This window comes from Macrobrachium nipponense, chromosome 27, assembly GCF_015104395.2.
Source record: "Macrobrachium nipponense isolate FS-2020 chromosome 27, ASM1510439v2, whole genome shotgun sequence".
NCBI classification, from domain to species: domain Eukaryota; kingdom Metazoa; phylum Arthropoda; class Malacostraca; order Decapoda; family Palaemonidae; genus Macrobrachium; species Macrobrachium nipponense.
In genome coordinates, this window is record NC_087216.1 from 167,287 (window position 1) to 188,185 (window position 20,899).

General features: G+C 34.9%; 1 protein-coding gene across 1 annotated transcript; it reads left to right on the forward strand.

Moving 5' to 3' along the window:
* Positions 1-262: 262 nt before the first annotated feature.
* Positions 263-17,119, forward strand: LOC135200749 (platelet-activating factor acetylhydrolase-like). The gene is made up of 5 exons (XM_064229353.1): positions 263-401; positions 3,933-4,135; positions 8,381-8,554; positions 9,174-9,322; positions 16,539-17,119. The coding sequence occupies exons 1-5, from the start codon at positions 345-347 to the stop codon at positions 16,664-16,666; spliced, it is 711 nt and encodes a 236-aa protein (XP_064085423.1). The 5' UTR covers positions 263-344; the 3' UTR covers positions 16,667-17,119.
* Positions 17,120-20,899: the final 3,780 nt, after the last annotated feature.

Below are 20,899 nucleotides of genomic sequence, written 5' to 3' on the forward strand. Positions count from 1 at the left end.
GAGCCATTTATCTTGGCATTATATTGTTTCTTTTTTCTCTAGGATGAATAGCAATATTTATTCTTCAGAAATAGTATCAAAGGAACCATTTCACAGGGCGACACAGGTCGTTGCCCAGAAATAGATTTTTCCTTCGTCAAAATCCCTTAATTAAGTTTATTTGGCATTTTTATTTTGTCAGGATTCCTCCTCCTAGTTGACCAAATTAAGTTTCTGTTTTTTTTTCGTGATTGAAGCAGTCTTTGTGACTGAAGTTGAATCTGATAAGTCAGTTAATTTTGATTTGCAGGGATACTTCTGCTTGTGCATCATTTACACTTAATGAAGATGGTAGCAAAGAACACATGCTTTTCAGAACTCTTCAACCAAATGAAAAGGAATATGATCTCAGGAATCAGCAAGTAAGTAGTTTTTTGAGAGTTTTTGTCCTTCACTGGCTAATTAGCTATACAGTCAAATATGTAGGGAATTTGTCATTTTTTCAAGCTAGATTAATTCATATCCATATTTATTTTAATAAATGTATTTCTTTTCTGTCTGCATATGGTAAGATAGAGCCTTGTCAGTCCCAAGATAGGCTTTCTAGTGGAAGTAATAATATTGCAAATTAATTCCTTTTACCAAATAGAAATACATATACCTGTACAACATTTCTTTCATCCAGATGAAGGCATTAGTGACTAAGCTCCTATCTAAATAACTAACTGTGATACTCTAGTTTTTGTTATCACTATGTAGGTCAGTGAATATGTAATTATGAATGTATGTGTATAATTTACCTATTATTTAAGGATTTTAAGCAAATAAAACATTTGCTTTGATGAAGAGATCTTTCCATAATTTAACTTTATAAATGCTATCTTACAATTTACATTTTTTATTGGTAGATAACTGTTGCAGATACAGCTAAATGTAGTGGTTTTTCCATGATACAGGAAAATATGGATTTTTTTTATAAGCAAAATTTTGAAAACTAAAGTAAATACTGTGTAACAATGATTTGGCAGTGCTCGTGAGTTGATGGCCCTATTTTGGCTCATATATTAAACATATTTTGTTTTATGTTTTTTTAAATTCATTTATTCTAATTTCAAATAAACCCTTCTGAAGTTGATGTATCAGCAAACTGAAAAATTTGAACAGATTACAAAGTATTGTAACATATAGTACAGTACAAATTGTCAGCCTTGTTGCTTCAGAGATTTACAGTAGTTGGTCAGCAGTGTCTCAGTGTGTTCAAGTGGATAGAGCTACAGCTAGTGTAGTATTTTAAGATTCTGATAGCATTTGATGTAGACCTGTTCAGTAGGTTTTTTTTAATCTGAGATAGAGAAACTAAACATCGCAATAAGAGATATTATTACAGATATGGAATAACATTTTATTGCATAGTTATGCTTGGTTAAAATACAGCATGAATATAACATCCCAAATAAAACATAAAAGCTTTAAAATCCATGCAATACATACATTAGAAATAAGAAAAACATATAATCTTCAAAGCCTGTAAATATTTTCCGCAATTTTACCACCAGCATAAAGAAGCAAAGTGTGGTTTTTTAACGAAACTCATAAAAAAAAGCATGGTGTTACATAATTTCCACTTTGATTATATATACTATAAAAGCAAGTAACCTTTTTCAATTTGACTGTTGTCAACTGATAATGTTCCCTTGAAGTCAGGGCCATTTAAGAAAAGGAAAAATACTGTACCAGGAATATTGGTGCAACTTTTTAGTTATTGCTCATTTATTAACTCTCCACTATAATCTGCCCAGTATGGAAGTAAATCTATGTTTTTTTATCTATGGTTTGGATTTTATGATACTTTTGTTTGTTTACTATTTAAACCAAGAATAATTTATATACTTTATTCAAAGATCAAATACAGGCTGTCTGATTAATATCCATCAATGTAACCTTCTTCGGGGTTTAGACTGATGAAAAGCATAAAATTTGGGCTCTAAGACCTTTGGTAAATTTGAGAAATATGGTACATTGCTATCATCTGCTTTGCTGTTTCTCTCCTGTCCATGGATTTAAATATTTTATGCGGTTTATTTCATATTTTATTTTTATATATTTCAGTATAGAGAGATATTATTTAATTCATATTATACATTGTAACATTGCAATATATGATTTATTTCAAATACACTGCTTCCCCATTTTTACATGGTATAATAGGTTCCAGAACTTACTGCTGAAATGCAAGTATCCCTCTAAAGATGCTTATAACTGGCTTTCAACTGACAAATACCTTGTACCTCTTAAACTAAAACTTTTATACTAACTGCCTGTTTTAACATATCACTGCTTAATTTGATTGTTCAAACAAAAATATACCTTAAATCATCACACTAAAACAATTTAATGTCATTTAAAGCTAAAATGCACCCCAAATCATCATCCCAGAACACCTAAAGTAACCTTACATTACAGTACTACTCTACTACTGTTACTCTTAAGTAGGCTATATGCACCCCTAAACTGCTTATAACTGCCTATTTTAACAGTCATCACAAAACTTGACAGTTCCAACAAAAATATACCTAGAATTATCATCCCAGAATACCCTAATATCATTTCAAAGTTATGTAGCTAAATTAAGTTCCAGCTTACAACTGTTACCCTTTTAAGTATCCTCTATCATTCAGACATGAACGTTTTCTTTTGTCTATAACTTTGAGCATTGTTGTGCTCATACTGTATGTAATACATTGGGCATACACTATATAGTATACATATATTTTCCTGTGATACACTGATACATTTATGATAAAAAAAATATTTACTACATTAAGTAATTGATTTACACGAATAGTTAACCTCACCCTCTAAAGTGCTTATTACGTAATTGCCTGTCTTGAAGGTTCAAATACTACCAAATGTATGCTTCATTCTACATCAAATATATCATTCATCATATATATCAAACTATTAACCTATTTCTGTATTAATCTTTGAAATTATTATTAATATAATTTCAAAGTCATCCTAAACATTTTACCCTTGAAAATATATATATAGTGCATATGAGAGAGAGAGAGAGAGAGAGATTTTTTAGTATCATTTGTTGGGAACATTTTCTACCCTTCATTGTCAGATTTTGACATATTTGACAGGTTTACCCTCCCCCTTGCTTCAAAGCTTTCAGGAAAAGGTTGGGAATGATATTTGTTTGTTTAAAATTGTAAATAATTTGCTATAGAAATGCATAAATGTAATTACAGTAGTATATTATTATTACATATTATTATTATTATTTGAAAATTAGTACTACTTATTATTAAGTAAATCATTTATTTCTCATACAAACGTGGTTAGACCTCCTCATCTCACATAAATTTTATTAAAAAATACTTGTGCCATCATATTTCTCTCTCTCTCTCTCAGTATACACATATTTTAATGAAAAAATACTGTAATTAGTGAATACACAGTACATGTTGTTCTAAGAAAAAAAAAAGTAAATTAGCAATAATTTTAGAGAAACAACCCAAAGAAAAATGAACAACCCAAAGAAAAATGTTCAAATTAGTGAAATTTCCCATTTGCAGACAAGTGAATGATGTGTTGCACAAAAATCCACAACAAAATGAAGTGCAAAAATGTGAAATGCATAAACATGGAGACCACTGTATCTTTTTATATTTTTGCTATCTTTTGATATATTAAATGATAAATTAGGCTATTATGTTTTATAAAGTGGTATTTTATTACAAATAACTCTCCAACTGTATTTGATTACATAGTTTTATTTTCCTCTTGCTTTCATTTGGTTTTAATTAATACATATTTTTTAAGAACAATAGTAGTAGGCTTCATATGCATTATTTTTTCGAAACTATAGCAATGTGTAAGTGTATTTGGAAATTACTCTTTTGAAAAATATTTGTTTTAGATTTTTGCAGTTTTGTTATTACTTTCAGATCAAGATCAGAGTGCAAGAAAGTATAAGAGCACTAGATGTTCTTGAAAAATTAGAGCAAGGAAAAGTTACAAATGAACTTCCCTCTAAGTTTGATCTTCAGCAACTGAGTGGCCGCCTTGACTTGACAATGCCCATAATGTCAGGTCATTCATTTGGTGGAGGAACTACAATATGCACACTGTCAAAAGACAAAAGATTCAAGTAGGTGCTCTAGTGTCTTTAATAATTTAGCAGCCAAAGTTGACTGTTTTATTCCTAATTAATATGATATGATTGACAGGTTTTTACGTGACTAATGCTTTAACCAAATGTCAGGCAGAGTAACTAGATTCAGAATCCCAGTTCAAAAGTAGTTGTTAGCCACTGGATAATCAGTAATGCCAGTCCTTCAACTAGCAGAAGTTTTTAAGTTTGTAAAATTGTTTCTTACTCATTCATTTTGTCAGAAATCTGTGCTTATACCCTTGATAATTTGAGGTAAAAATTCAATGTTATCCACACCTCATATTGGTCACTTATGATATATACCTGTGTTGTGTTTCACAACAGACCAATTACTTAGACTATATCCCAAACTGGTCCACTTCCAGATTGTGGAAGCATGTTAGCAATTACTGACTTGAGAGAAGCTCAGCATGAGCATAACCTCTTTATATAAGACATTGCGGTCATATTGTCTAGGACAAACAAAATGAGAGTCCCTTTTGGAGGTTTCAGTTTTCTGAAATTGAAAGATACCCAAAAGCCCCAGAAAGCAGGTATGAAACTCCCTCCAAGCAGGTGACCATCTTCCCCCTTACTGACAGTCCTCCTAATGTCCTCTCCAGTCTTTCAAGAAGGCATCCATATGTATTATCACTTTTACGAAGAATGGAATCAGGTTGGCCAGTTTGCCAGAGACCCCTTCAAAGTCCATGGACAGCGTGTCTTCCCAATCTCAGATGAAGGCCTTTTTTTGGCATGTGAGAGCCAGACTCTCTTAATTCCTACAGTCCCAATCTCAGGATTAGATCTACCATGGACCCAAATGGTAACATTGTCATCTGGAAAAGCTGGGCTGTGCAAGGAATCTTGTAAGTCCTTCCTATTCAGGTTTGAGTGCTTTGGGAAGAGAGCTGGCCACAAAGAATAGCCCAACAAAGTCTCAGCCTCAGAAGAGGCCTGCTGGATGTAAGGTGGGAGTTGTTCCCAAGAAACTTTTTAACTGGAGTTTGTCGACTACCACGCTCAGGTTCTTCAGCACTCTTCTCTGGTGGCTCCCCAGATTAACCAATCATCTGGGTAGGCCATCTGTTAAAATCCTTCATTCCTGAGTTCCTATAAAATAGATACAGCATGTATAAAAATTTATGCAAACAATGTTTGTTCAAATTTGATGGGTCAAGAATCACTCTTTATTCAGAGGAATACTTCTTGGGAAGACTGATGAGTGGTGGCAAATAAAGGCATCTTTCTCTATGACCCCCCTTGTAAAAGGGGTCTGGTTTTTGGAAAAAACTACTTTAGAGGAGGGTGAGGATGAGATCAACTCTACCTTAGCCCATTGTGAATTATACTGTCTTCCAAGGGGAGGACTACCACTGCATGTTATGCTGTGGAGGACAATCCAACCATGCAAGTCCTATGGAGTTCCACCTCTTCCCTTCCTTGTTATACACAGTCCAGAAGTTTATTTTTCTTTCCCTGGTAGGAATGTCTTTTTGCTTTGAAAGGGGTGCTGATGCTATTTGTGACCTATCTTCGGTTGTCGGAGGGGTCCTTTAGTAGTGAGTGGAGGCTTATGTAGCTCTGATTAACACCAAGCATTCTGAGGCAAAGAAAGAGGAAACTCTCAAGGGTAGTTTCCCAGATTCCTATTTTTTAAGAATATATATACAATTCTGTTGTTGGACTCATTCAAAGATTTGTGTGACAACAGACTTGACTCTTCAAAAAAGGTCCTAACAGATAGGGGAAGAAAGCAGTAGGAATGTTACATTGGGGAGCAATGCAAGCCTTAATGCAACATTCCAGAAATTTTAAGTCTAAATTATTATGCCCTTTAGACTAATCTGCTATGAACTGATTTGTTTAACTAACCCAAGCTACTGTTTTATATGGCTTAGGTTAATGCTTCTAGTATAATCTGTGTTGTTCTAACACACTGCTCATCTTAGGCTTATTTAAAACCTATGATATAAAGCATAGAGAAAATAACCCTCTTATGATCTGGTTTTCTGCTTTATGTAGCTGAGTCTACCGTTTTGTCTGATACTCGGCCACGCTGTTTCTAAGCTAGCAGCAACATATTCCCTTAAAAAGTGATTCCTACTTAATCTGGTTAGGATACTGCCGGTTTTAGGTTTTTATAACTTTTAGGGATACAGGCTACATAAGACCTTACTAGTATGTAGCCTTACAGATAGGCTACCAAGTTGTAAAAATTAGGTTATTTTTTATTGAGCCTAGAATATTCTTTATTATATTATATATGATAATCCTAGGCTTACTTTTTCTTCTTAGCCTAACCCAGATTATTATAGATCATATTTAAATGTATAGGCTATATAAAACAAACATACTAATATTTACCCTTATAGTTAAACTACTATTTTTATCTAACCCAGATTGTTATAAAACAGTAACCCAATAATGTTATAACTAAGCTATCACTTACTCCAATCTAGGATACTGCCTAATGTAAATTATTTGATTCACACTTAAAGGTATGGGTTACGGAACAACACAATTACCTTAGCATGTAGCCTATAAACTAGGTTATCATCTCATCCGGCACAGGTTACTATTTTAATCTAGCCCTAGGTAATTTTGTCTAGGCTAATAATTTAGTCCAATAATGGATGTTTAGTTAAAGTTTATCACTTGATATAAGACATTGTCTAGTCCTGGATTATTTGGATCATGTTTAAGTATACAGGTTATTTAAAGAAGAAAATTTGTAGCATGTTAATTAAATCCTAAGGAACCTTGGTGTAAGAATAGGCTGTTGCCTAGGGCCATAAAACTATATGTGGTAAAATGTTGTTACTTACCTTAGTTTAAATTACCACCTAATCCAGGTTGTTTAAATCACCTTTTGGATATGTAATCCTAGTTTATAAGCTACAAACAAAATCCACTGAATCTGTTGGGCTATTATCTCATGTAGGCTACCACCTAGGCTATTGTAGACATCGTTATCTGAAAGGATTATCTAAATTAGTATTAAATTGTGGAGCATTTCAAATTTGGACTTCTCACAAATTGCAAACAAGTACGTAATCATTAGAAAGTACCAACCATGTGCTCATAAAACAAGGGCCGGTATTCGGCCGTCATATAAAAGATTAACACTTCTTTCACAGTTTAAAGTAACAATTTTTAACTGGAACTTAAAAATAAGCATTAACTTTCAAGTTTAGATGTTTCCATGATCCTTTATAACAAAATTTAGAACTGAAGTGATCTTTAGTAAACACTGGTCTAAGTATTCACTTTACACTGACAAGAGAGGTAAAGGTTCATGGTCTTTTAACTGCCCCAGTTGTAATCAAGTACAATGCAGCAATAGTCACTTCTTCTTACAGATTTTGACATGGGATAAACTGGGTTCAGCCTTGCTGAAGATGAGAGAAAATGCCTTCTTGTCTTTGAGTCCATTATACTCTATTACATGTCATAGTGTTTATCATTATGACACAATATATACCCAGCTACAAGATAAGGCTAAGAGATATTTCTTTGATTGATATTAGTTTAGTCACCATGGAGAGTGCTGGCACACCAGGGAGGGGTACCAGTAACTCCTTGAGGACAAAAAAAATGACTATACTATCAAAAATTCTAATAAAATGATAAACAGCAGTAATGACCAATAAGCACCTAAACATATAAGCCATAATTGAAGGAAGTACACCTTGACTTTAGATTAGACTATAGTTTTCAATTTATATTTAAGTGTACACAACCATCATTAGTGCATGCATTGCATGTGGTTTTATTTTATAAGTTCTTTTGCAGAAATTATAGGAGGTGCAGAGTGAAAAAAGTACAATTAGAAATAATGTAGTGGTCCCCCGTATTTACAGGGGATGCATACCAGACCACCCCCGTGAATACTTGGAACCCCTATAAAAATGCTGAAAACAGCCTATTTTGTTAGTTAGAAGTCAAGAAAAATCCACTAAAAATGTTTATACTTGGTTTTTTAATAGTTTTATCACAAAAAGTGCATTTTATGATGAAATTGATAAAAACACCTAGGAATTTGTGGATACTTCTCATAGAAAAATACCACGAATATGTGAATTTTCTGCGAATAGCACAGGAAAACATTCCCGAGAGAAATCCGCGAATGTGAGAGTCCGCGAATCCGGAGAACACGAATACGGGGGGTCCACTGTATATGATTTCATATGCATTGACAAAGACAAAAATAAACCTATAAAGAGATTTCTTTGCTTTCAGAGTAGGTGTTGCACTTGATCCTTGGATGTTCCCTTTGAAGGATGAGGTTGATGAAATTTGTAGTGCATTAACACAGCCTCTATTGTGCATATCCACAGAAGCTTTTCAGAATGAAGTTAATTTGAAAGCTATGAGTAAGCTTAATGATGAAACCACAACTTTCGTTACAATAAAGTAAGTTTTGCTACTTTTATACTTATTTTGTTATATTGAGTTATGGTGTCAAGAACTTTATGCATTATGATGCATGCATAGAAAAGTGTAGGGGCACAGTATGGCTTTGTTATCATTAAGACAATGAGTCAACATAGAAATGCAAATTGTGTTACATCATTTTTATGTAACTGCCAAAAATGTTTCATTGATGTACACTAATATAATTTAACTATAGTGCTGATGCAGCTGAATTAAAGCTGCCCATTAGGAGGTGCCACATGTTTCCAAACATATGTCCTCAAACCTTTTGTTTTTAAGATACTACTGCAGTAGGATAGTGTTTATATCATGAATAATAATTGACAGAATATTGCACTATAGTGTGGCTCAGTACTATATGATTACAATATAGTATTACAGAGAAAAATATTTGTATATTTAAAGATAAAAACGTTAATGTCAGTCTTGAATTTTTGCTTACCCAGACTCATTGCAAATGAAATTTAGAGTGGCTTACTGCAAGAATAAACTCAATTAGTTTATACATTTATTCCACAAAATAATAAAAGAACTATGGTTAAAAAATTCTTACCTCACATAAGATAACACGTGATCCTTTTTTTTTTTTTCCTTATAGAGGTACTGTCCACCAGAACCAATGTGATACTCCATTTCTTGTTGGGCCAATAGGGAGAGTCTTTGCAGGAGCATCATCTCCCTTAGACCCTGGAACAGCAATGGATATCAATAACAGACTAATGATCAATTTTATATGCAAACATTTAGGTAAGTGCTTTATTTGTTGGCAAAGTGATATACATAACTTCATTTCTTTGCTATTTTTATAGTCATAACAATGCAAGTTAGTCTTGGTTATAAGGTGCTGGTTTTGTTGAAAGGTATTTTCTAGATATGTGCCTGAGGTATTTTCTAGATATGTGCCTGATTTTCTTTAAGTGCAAGAAACATATCTTGATTTTGTCAGCTCTTCTAGGTTTTAATTCAAGTTTATATGTATGTACTTAGTATAGGACTCTGATAATATATGCATGGACAAATTATTTCTAATTCTGTTTAAGCTATATTGTATAATTTTAAAGGGATATGTTCTCACTTATATTCAGTTTCAATTTGCTAAAGCATTTTTAATTACTAATTGTGTTTTCTGTGACAAACTATATGCATATTGCTTCTACATGGAGTGTCCTTGCTGCAAATATTATGCTTTTACATATTGATGAGTGTTGAAAATGCTGATACCTATTAAACTTTATGTGTATATTATAAAAAGAAAAAATTGTTTGTTGAACAAATCTTTGGCATTATGTTGAAGTAGTTAACCATGAACTTTAGAAAGTAACCTGTATTATGATGTAATAAAAAGTTATACAGGTATTAATATTATTATTATTACTATTATTTCTTAGAAGAAGTCCCTCTTTCAAACATACTATTCTGTTAAAAAGAATGGCTGTGTTCAGCAAATTGATTTTATATGATAATTTTTATATTGTTATCAATTACTTTTCTGGCTAAGCAATATTAATTAATAACTGGCCAATATATATATTGGTATTTAATAGAGAGGATGCATAGATGTTTATTTTTATTTAAAAAACCTGGGATTCTGGTGGCTGGTATATCAAAGTGCGTGTTTGTGCAGGATTCGTCGACTGTATACTGGTATACCATATACTGGTATACAGGAAAACTGGATGACTGGTCTTAATCAAGCGGGATTCGTCTCTGGGTATGCTGGTATAATTGGTCATGGCCAGGTAGGATTTATCACCGGGTATTCTGCCTGGCATTTTTTAGTTTTGCTGGTATTATGCATTTTTTTTGTCAACATGTTTCGGCCTCACAGGTCATCATCAGGACGAGCTAGCAAAGGAACTGGAGAAGCAGTGTCTTGTTGGCGGTATTTATAGCAGCACAGCTCAGCTGTTGATTTCTCATTGGCTGAGTTGGATAGTTGCTGTTTTTCTCAAGTGCAATTACTCAGGTATTTCTGGCGATGGGCCTGGGATTCCTGGCATTCTGCAGACACTCCTCATTGGCTGGCACGTTCGTGTGATATTCAAGTTTGGCTTCTCCCTCACAATGTGCAGCGCTTCCAAGAGGCGTAGGCAGCGATGGTTGGTTGTCAAAATATTAATCAGACAACTTCTTGAACATGGACTCTGATATACCAGGCACCAGAATCCCTGGTTTTTTAAAATAGAAATAAAACATTCCCACATCCTTTCTATTAAATACAGGCAGTCCCCAGTTATCGTTGGACTTGGTTATCGGCAATCCGGTTTCGTGGTGCTTGGCTAGTTCCACCATTTTCGGCGCCGAAATGCACATTTCCAGTCATTGGTGCTCATAATAGAGTATTGGGGTAAATACTTTCCTAACAGAGGCGTCATTAACCAGTTTTCATCACCAAAATCCAATTATCAGTGCCGATAAGTGCCAAAAATTGCCGGTTTTTGTTTATCGGCAGTTTTCACTTATCATCAAGCCATCAGAGCAGAACTGCTGCTGAGAACTGGGGACTTTATGTACCAATATGAATATTGATCAGTTATGAAATAATATTGCGGAGCCAGAAAGTGATTGATAAGAAGAATAGAAAAATTATCATATAATAATAATTATTATTAGGTTATTCTTATTATTATTATTATTATTATTATTATTATTATTATTATTATTATTTATTATTAACCAAACAAAAACTTCTTTCAGTTTTCTTCTGAATATTGAAAAAGAAACCCACACATTCAATTTGTAACTTGTTTACTTGTAAGTATTTACATTTAGTTTTACTCCACACTCGAGTACTTTCAGGCCCTTCTGTGGCCCATTCTCAAGAGATGTTTGGGATGTTAGCGTGGGTCAAGGCCCAGCAGTCTTCTGGAACTTCTTCTCGTTGTGCTGTCATTTATGCGATGGCTGTTCTGGTTTTCTTGAGAGTTGCCAATCCCCTCTTGTTGCTCTGATATCCTGAGCTGATGGTCAATGGGATTCACCCTTGTGGTAAGGGTGTGGTCACCGAAAGTCTGTTGGGCAGGAAACCTAATCTCCAGGTCAGCAGGGTCAATCTTAGCTTCTTTTAATATCAAAGCTCGGCTTATGGGATCTTCTGAGGTAAAACCTTTGTTTCCTTCAATTACTTTGATCTCTCTGATAAGCGCACCTTCTACTACCCTCCTGTGACTAATTTCGTTGCTTTTGTATATAAGCCTACTGTTTTTGAAATCCATCCTATGGTCATTTTCCTAACAATGTCTAGCTATAGCACTCCCCTGAGAGTTAAGCTGTACTGCCCTTCTATGTTCTTGGACTCTAGTCCTTATTCCCCTACCTGATTCCCCCACATATCTGTCTCCACAATTATTGCAATTGATTATGTATACCCCCGCTACATCATCTGTATACTGTCTTCTCCTTCCAATTTATTTTTACATACGTTTGTTTTTTAAGGTATTATCAAAGGTATATACAAATTTATATTGACTTTCTTTCATTTTTGAAGTGATTTGTTTCATTTTAGGCATAAAAGGGAGGGCAACTATTTTCTTGTTTTCTTTATTCCATGTACTCTCTACATTCGCTCTGTAAAATATTTTTCTAGCTTTGTTGAGTGCCCTTTTTCTGAACCATTCCGGGTATGCTAATGCATCGAAGCTTTTATCGATGTAATTTATTTCTTGCTCTATCTTGCAAGGGTCACACGTTCTCATTGCCCTAAGAAATAAACCTGTTAGAACCCCTATTTTTATATCATGACTATGAAAAGAGAAGAAATGAATATATGAGTTTGTATGTGTGGGCTTTCTATATGTGCTGAATTCATATCCTGTTTCTTTTCTTTCTATGAGTATGTCTAAAAAGGGCAGTTTATTATTGTTACTTTTCTCTAAAGTGAACTGGATATTGTTATCAAACTTATTGAGCTCATCTAGAAAAGTTTCTATTTTATTTCCATCCCCTTGCAGAATAGCAAAAATATCATCCAAGTATCTCCACCATCCTTGCAGTTTTAAGTTAGGGACATTCACATTAGGAACTAGATTAGTTTCGAAATATTCCATATAGATATTAAAAGAAGCTAAGATTGACCCTGCTGACCTGGAGATTAGGTTTCCTGCCCAACAGACTTTCGGTGACCACACCCTTACCACAAGGGTGAATCCCATTGACCATCAGCTCAGGATATCAGAGCGACAAGAGGGGATTGGCAACTCTCAAGAAAACCAGAACAGCCATCGCATAAATGACAGCACAACGAGAAGAAGTTCCAGAAGACTGCTGGGCCTTGACCCACGCTAACATCCCAAACATCTCTTGAGAATGGGCCACAGAAGGGCCTGAAAGTACTCGAGTGTGGAGTAAAACTAAATGTAAATACTTACAAGTAAACAAGTTACAAATTGAATGTGTAGGTTTCTTTTTCAATTATTATTATTATTATTATTATTATTATTATTATTATTATTATTATTATTATTATTATTAATTAATTAAGTGTTAACTTCAAGAGGCCACTGTCTTAAGTAAACTAATGCTTTATTTCAATATATTGACTTCATACAAAGGTTTATTAAAGAATGGTGATAATTTTGCCCAGCTTAAAGTAACTTATGGGGATTTCCTCATTTAGCTTTGTGAGAAAGTATCTTCCTACATGCCTGCATTCCTGTAGTTCCACTTAAACTTCATAGATGCTAATTTCAACTTTGGTGCAAACTTCTTACTAGGGGAGCAAACTGGTGCTTTATTTTTTCCTTCTTTTCCATGTTTCTGGAAGATTACTGGGACCCTGTGCATTCTCATTGCCCATCAAATTGCTTATCTCTTTAAATTTTTTAGATGCTTTCTCAAAATCCATTAATATGTGGCTTAACCTCTTCCTTTTTACATGCCATTTCTCTTGTAGTTGTCTTCTTTTAAAAATCATCTCTACTTTCAGTGTTCCTGCTATGAAATCCAACCAACAGTTGTTAATTTTAACATTTTCTCTTACTCTTTCGTGTGGTACCTTTGCCCATGTTTTGATTCCTTGGTTTAAGAGTTTGTATGTTGTTTTTGTAATGCTTTATTTCCAGTTTTGTAGTCTCATCTATTCATACAGCCTTGATACATGTAGTCTCTTGTTTGTAAATGTGATACATTAATATTAGAATTTGGACAATGAACTTTCATCAGAACTTGTAAAGTGTCCTCATGTGCTTCCTTTCCCATTCAAGTAGGTATACACAGTGTTGCTCTACGCAGTTTTAAGGCTATGTCATTTATATTCTTGTTATCTTATTGCACACCAGTTCAGGTATGTATTCAGTTCGTTGACCAACCCTCAATCTATCTCATAGTCACTTACATTATTTGCCCTGATCTCCAATTCTTGAGGATGTCGTGGAAAAGACATGTACTGCTTGTTTCTTTCTTGATTTGACCCTCCAGGTTGCTTCTTGGTGAAATTTAAAACTGCTCCTTTGATGGTATTGGGTGATAATGGCCCATGCCATGTTTGTTGATCTAGCTTTCAGGATAATGGGCAATTCATCCCGAGTCCTGTTTGTGTTTGTCAGGAAACTTTCAACTACAGGAGTGGCATGGGGTGATTGTCTGCTTTCCCGTTGCCCTTGTGACAGCTGGTACTTTTGGGGGTTGGTATAGCATGTTAATTCCATAGCCATTCACTATATGTAGTTTTATTATGTGTCAGAACAGGTCCGTAGTTCTTCAGACCCCTACAATGGGCAAAGTTTTATTTAATCTTTATTGATATTGATTCCAGGAAAGTTACTGAAGCCTTTCCTTTCATTCCAGCCATTTTCGAGTTTCTGGTGTTCTTGGTGCTTTGATTACAGTCAGTGACACGGATGTCATTTGAATGCCAAGACAGATAAGATGGATCACTGAGTCTGGGTTCTTGATTGGTGGCCAGTCTATTGTGTTGCTGTGTTAAGGTTATGGATTGCATCATCTCCTGAGTACCCTTCTGCGATTAGGGAAGGACAATAGCAAGTTTCTTAGCTTGCAGTATTGTGCAAGGTCTCAGTTGTGCCTTGATTCATCCTGTGTTGTCATAATATCTAATGCACTGGGTTCTCTATCATCCTATTGTTGGTTCCTTCCCATGGGGTGATTCCATACCTCATAGGTCAACTGAGTCCTTATGTGTTAGTGAGAATGCCCTGGCTCATCCTGTTTGCTTTGTTTTTGTCTATAGTGCCCCTCAGTTCTGTCTCTTCCAGTGGACTCAATTCGTATGGGTTGCTGTCATTGCACTCCAACCCAAGAACAGCCTAGGTGTCTTCAGGGATTTCTGGCTCTCATGTTCTCATTAGTCCTTATTTTGACATCTTTCACTTCTGGAGCAACCTTTTCAATAATTTTTGTGACCTTCCATGGTTACTATTTTTCACTGAAGCCTTATTATATTGGGCTTACCTTAAAGAGGATGGCTGACTCCAGTCATGACAATGGCTGCATACCATCTTCCATCTAAAGATGTTGATAGGCTTTTGTTCTCTCTAAGAGGTCTTCATCTCTCCCTATCTTCAAACTTCTTTTGTGAAACTCTTAGCTGCCAAAAATTTTGTGCTTATACACCCTTTGACTCCTTTTGTTTCACAGATTTCAGTGGGCTTTTAAGTAGTTCCTCGAGAGCACCTTCCACAGCCTCACTTATCACTTTTAAGCTATTGCCAAACTGTCTCAGCACTTTTTTTGGGCTTCATACTATCTCTGAATGAGCCTCTCATGCCAGTGGTTGGAATTTATGGAAGTAGTCATTGGCTTGGAGTTCATGGATGAGAATCTCTTTGTAATAAAGTTTCATTCTTTCAGCACTTGACTTTGGATACCTTGCTGTGCTTTTTTCATTTCCAGGAGTTCTCCTTTACTGCCCATAGGGGTCTCCATCAAGTTGCATGTCCATCTGTTCGTGTCTTTTAGGCCCTGCTCTCATATGCCTTTCTCTCAGGTCACTGGATTTGGGCTCTCCCAGCTTCCTAGCTGCAAGTGGCTAGATGTTTCATAGGGAATATTTTCCTTGCATAACTCAGGATCAGTACCTTCCTGGCTCAAGGTGCCCTTCTCATCTCTACTAATTTATTTTGCCAGGTGCTCAGCATACTTACAACCCAAAGATATGTTTTCCATTTCATTCTTTACTGACAGAAGTTACCTAGATTCCTGAGGTTGTTGGCATCTTCTGTTCTCTTCTGAGGCTCTTCTGTGTCATCCCTTCTCAGTTCATATTCAGGCTGATTATAATTCATGGGTTTTGCAGAACAAATGATGTTTTTGAAAGAGAAGTTTTTGTACAAGCCCACTAATCATAATCTTTAGCACCCTCCTCCCTTCCCCTCACTCTTCCAGATGTGGTTTGGGACAAAGGAATGAGGTAATATAGTATAGCTCATGGTGGACTGTGGTCTGGGTATGTGTAGTGAAACCTTTCTATCAGTTCATCAGGTTGGTGTAAGTAGATTTATTTTACATGTAATAAGGCCAATTGTAATTTCTGGGTTTGTGTAAAAACTTGCTTTACATATTTTTAAAATATTGTAATTTTACAAATTTGTCGTTTAAGAGTCCTACATCACATTGCCATAAATGCTCACAATCCCACCCCATTAATGCCTACATCCCCACCCCAGTAATGCCTACATCCTAACCACATAAATGCATACATCCTAACCCCATAAATAAGATTGGATGAGTGACTGCAGAACAAAGTGCTTAGCAAATAAGCTTGACGGTTTTTTCCCTTTTTGGAACACCAAATATTGCCCATTTTCCCAGTAATCATTCTTTATAACACACCAGTATATGTCATCTCTTGACAGTGGTCTTTTGTTGATAGTAATAAATAAAGCATTGTAGTTAGAACATATGTATTGAAATTTTTAGGTGTTAACTATTTTAAGGTCTCTCAACCTTAGCTTTTAGAGTAAATTAAAATGGTATTTCTGTTATTAACACAACTCCTTCCTCACAGGTGAGCTGACAAAATCTTGCAACAATTATTTGCCTTATATAGAAAGTCAGAAGGACAAGATGGTATCCGGTCTCTATGGTAAAGGGAAATGCATGCTTGGATGGGATCCTAACTATCATGCAGTATAAAATCAGTGTAGTTTCTAATTTACTTTGCATGTTAGAAGGTGGAGGTAGATAGTGTATATTTTAGATAGTGTATATTTTAAATAACTTATATTACTGCATGAAGATAATTAATTACAGGAAGTGGTGATGGTAGAGTAAGAATGTTCTTTTGACAAACACAGTAATACAATAACATCTCTTTGAATATATTTTGAGAATAGCTTACTTCACAGGAATGAATTTTGATCTTCAAGAACAAATCAAGAATTTACTGAGTAGGAGTGACTTTGTCATCTATGGTCTATATGGAGACGAACAGAGGAAATTAAAGTCAAAATTATGATATTATTCAAATATCCAGATATATTTTTCACAATACCTCTTTGTATGCTTTAACCTGCTGGAATCAAATATATTTAGATGTCATATTTACGGATTATTGAATAAAATATGCAGTATACTGCAGTCATAAAATGATGCTTTTCATTTGTTTAAAAAACCCTATTACAGCAGGCAGTCCCAGTTATTGGCAGACTTGGTTAATTGCAATCTGGTTTGATGACACTTGTCTAGTGCTATATTTCTGGTTATCGGCACTGATACATGTCTAAGAGAGAGGTGCCATCAACCAGTTTTTGTGCCAAAATCCTATCATCACCATAAATGCCATAAATCACTGAGTTTCAGTTAGTGGGGATTTTCACGTGTCATCAAGCCCGTTGGAACGGAACCCCCGTCAATAACCAGAGACTGCCTATATCTTGACTAGAATTTGGTGTTATTGTTACACTAAAGAATATTTATATATATATATATATATATGACTGGTAAAAATGTTCTGTAACAACAGAATTCCATCTAATAAAAGGAGCCCATAAAAACACCAAAATGTAGAGAGAAAAGTACTATATTTCAGAGACTGCTGTCTCTCTCTTCAGGTATATGAATGAGAAAAGTTTACAGAAAAGGTGGTATTTATACCAAGAGATCCGTCCACAAGTAAGCCAATTTAGGTCACCCCCGCTGATAATCTTCCTTTAATCTTCTTAAGCGTTGCTTGAATGAAAACTTCGTCAACGACATCTGAAATCCAAGCGCCTTTTGAGATGTTCATTACCTGCTTCTCTTTTATTAAGGCCGATTCCATCATATGACTCTTGTACCGGCAGTTGCTGCTATAAATTATATGTGACAAATTTCAGTTTATTCTATGGTTATGTTCATTTATATGGTTGAAAATAGCCGAGTTCTGTTGTCCATACCTAACTGACCGTTTGTGTTGTATTAATCTCTGGGGAAGTGATTTACCTGTAAATCCGATGTAAGATTGGTCACAGTCCTGGCATGGGATCTCATAGACCCCAGAGTCTTTGAGAGATGTCTTTTGTTGGACGTTAATCAGGGATTTGGCTAAGGTGTTTGGGTAGGTAAATGCAAAAGGGTTGGATTTCCCAAGGGTGTGGATTACTCTCTTAATCGTCTCCAGGTGAGGAATTTTTATTTCTATTTTATTGTTGGGTGTGTCTCTGGTCTTGTCTTTAGGGGGTCGGTAGAAAATTACGTTTGCTTTTTGAATTGCTTTCTCAATTATATGGTCAGGATACTTTAAAGACGAAAGTTGCTTGCGAATTAGTTCAAATTCTTTTTCCAGGAAATCTGGGGAACAAATTCGTAAGGCTCTTAAGAATAGGTTGCTAGCTACACCTATCTTGATAGTAATGTCGTGATAGCTAAAGTAGTGATATAGAAAGTGAGAACGTAGGTTTTCTGTATATGGTAAATTTGTATTCTGTCGTGTCTCTGATTATTAAAACATCAAGAAAAGGAATTTTGTTGTCTGTTTCCCATTCAACTTTAAATTTGATGCTGGGCACTAATGCGTTTAATTTTGAGAGGAATTCATTAAAATTACCCCACTTATTATCCCAAAATGTTAGGATATCATCCACGTATCTCATCCATAGCATGTTTTTGGGTTTTATTGCATTTATTACTGTAGTTTCAAAGTATTCCATGTACAGATTGGCTAAAACAGGACTTAAAGGACTACCCATACTACACCCGAATTTTTGCTTGTAGAATGATTCCCCGAATGAAAATACGTTATTAGATGCACATAATTCAACTAACTTTATTATTTTGTCAAGCGCCAATGGGAAATGATCTGAATAGGGGGATAATTTTTCCCTTAAAAACTGAAGAACGTCCTGTACTGGTACTTTTGTGAATAGGGAGTCTACGTCAAGGCTTAAAATCAACCAGCTCCTTAGCGACACAAACACTTACGAAAAACTGACGAAAAATCCCCTCCAAAGCGTTCCCACAGAATTTTTTCGGAAAGTAAGATTAATTGGCCAAGACAAAAAGAGTATTGAACTATTAGAGAAATTTAAAGTAATTAATCCTAAATTACCCTACTTTTATGGCCTTCCCAAAACTCACAAAGACAATCTTCCATTCAGACCCATCGTTTCATGCGCCGGAGCTTTCAATTACAAAATTTTTAAATGGTTAGCCGGCCTCCTTTTTCCTTTTTTAGGCACTTTTTCTCCCAGTCACATTAAACATTCGGAAGATTTTTGTCACAAATTCAGAGAAGCACATATACCACTTCACAACATAAAACTTTTAAGCCTTTACATAGACTCCCTATTCACAAAAGTACCAGTACAGGACGTTCTTCAGTTTTTAAGGGAAAAATTATCCCCCTATTCAGATCATTTCCATTGGCGCTTGACAAAATAATAAAGTTTAGTTGAATTATGTGCATCAAATAACGTATTTTCATTCGGGGAATCATTCTACAAGCAAAAATTCGGGTGTAGTATGGGTAGTCCTTAAAGTCCTGTTTTAGCCAATCTGTACATGGAATACTTTGAAACTACAGTAATAAATGCAATAAAACCCAAAAACATGCTGTGGATGAGATACGTGGATGATATCCTAACATTTTGGGATAATAAGTGGGGTAATTTTAATGAATTCCTCTCAAAATTAAACGCATTAGTGCCCAGCATCAAATTTAAAGTTGAATGGGAAACAGACAACAAAATTCCTTTTCTTGATGTTTTAATAATCAGAGACACGACAGAATACAAATTTACCATATACAGAAAACCTACGTTCTCACTTTCATATATTCACTACTTTAGCTATCACGACATTACTATCAAGATAGGTGTAGCTAGCAACCTATTCTTAAGAGCCTTACGAATTTGTTCCCTAGATTTCCTGGAAAAAGAATTTGAACTAATTCGCAAGCAACTTTCGTCTTTAAAGTATCCTGACCATATAATTGAGAAAGCAATTCAAAAAGCAAACGTAATTTTCTACCGACCCCCTAAAGACAAGACCAGAGACACACCCAACAATAAAATAATAAAAAAAATTCCTCACTTGGAGACGATTAAGAGAGTAACCCACACCCTTGGGAAATCCAACCCTTTTGCATTTACCTACCCAAACACCTTAGCCAAATCCCTGATTAACGTCCAACAAAAGACATCTCCCAAAGACTCTGGGGTCTATGAGATCCCATGCCAGGACTGTGACCAATCTTACATCGGATTTACAGGTAAATCACTTCCCCAGAGATTAATACAACACAAACGGTCAGTTAGGTATGGACAACAGAACTCGGCTATTTTCAACCATATAAATGAACATAACCATAGAATAAACTGAAATTTGTCACGTGTAATTTATAGCAGCAACTGCCGGTACAAGAGTCAAATGATGGAATCGGCCTTAATAAAAGAGAAGCAGGTAATGAACATCTCAAAAGGCGCGTGGTTTTCAGATGTCGTCAACGAAGTTTTCATTCAAGCAACGCTTAAGAAGATTAAAGGAAGATTATCAGCAGGGGTGACCTAAATTGGCTTACTTGTGGACGGATCTCTTGGTATAAATACCACCTTTTCTGTAAACTTTTCTCATTCATATACCTGAAGAGAGAGACAGCAGTCTCTGAAATATAGTACTTTTCTCTCTACATTTTGGTGGTTTTTTATGGGCTCCTTTTATTAGATAATATATATATATATATAATATATATATATATATATATATATATATATATATATATATACATATATATATATATATATATATATATATATATATATATATATATATATATATATATATATATATATATATATATGTAGTGTATATATTACAAGCCGTGTTTAGTACTAGCCCCTGGGGGGGATCAAATGTCCCTTAGTGTATTTTGCTATCTGCCCAGTAACATAT

Excerpts from the sequence above, each read along its gene's own strand:
- LOC135200749 (XM_064229353.1), top strand. The coding sequence starts at position 345 with ATGCTTTTCAGAACTCTTCAACCAAATGAAAAGGAATATGATCTCAGG. Across the intron at positions 402-3,932 it reads ATGATCTCAGGAATCAGCAA|ATCAAGATCAGAGTGCAAGA; the intron begins GTAAGTAGTTTT and ends TATTACTTTCAG. Across the intron at positions 9,323-16,538 it reads TTTTATATGCAAACATTTAG|GTGAGCTGACAAAATCTTGC; the intron begins GTAAGTGCTTTA and ends CCTTCCTCACAG.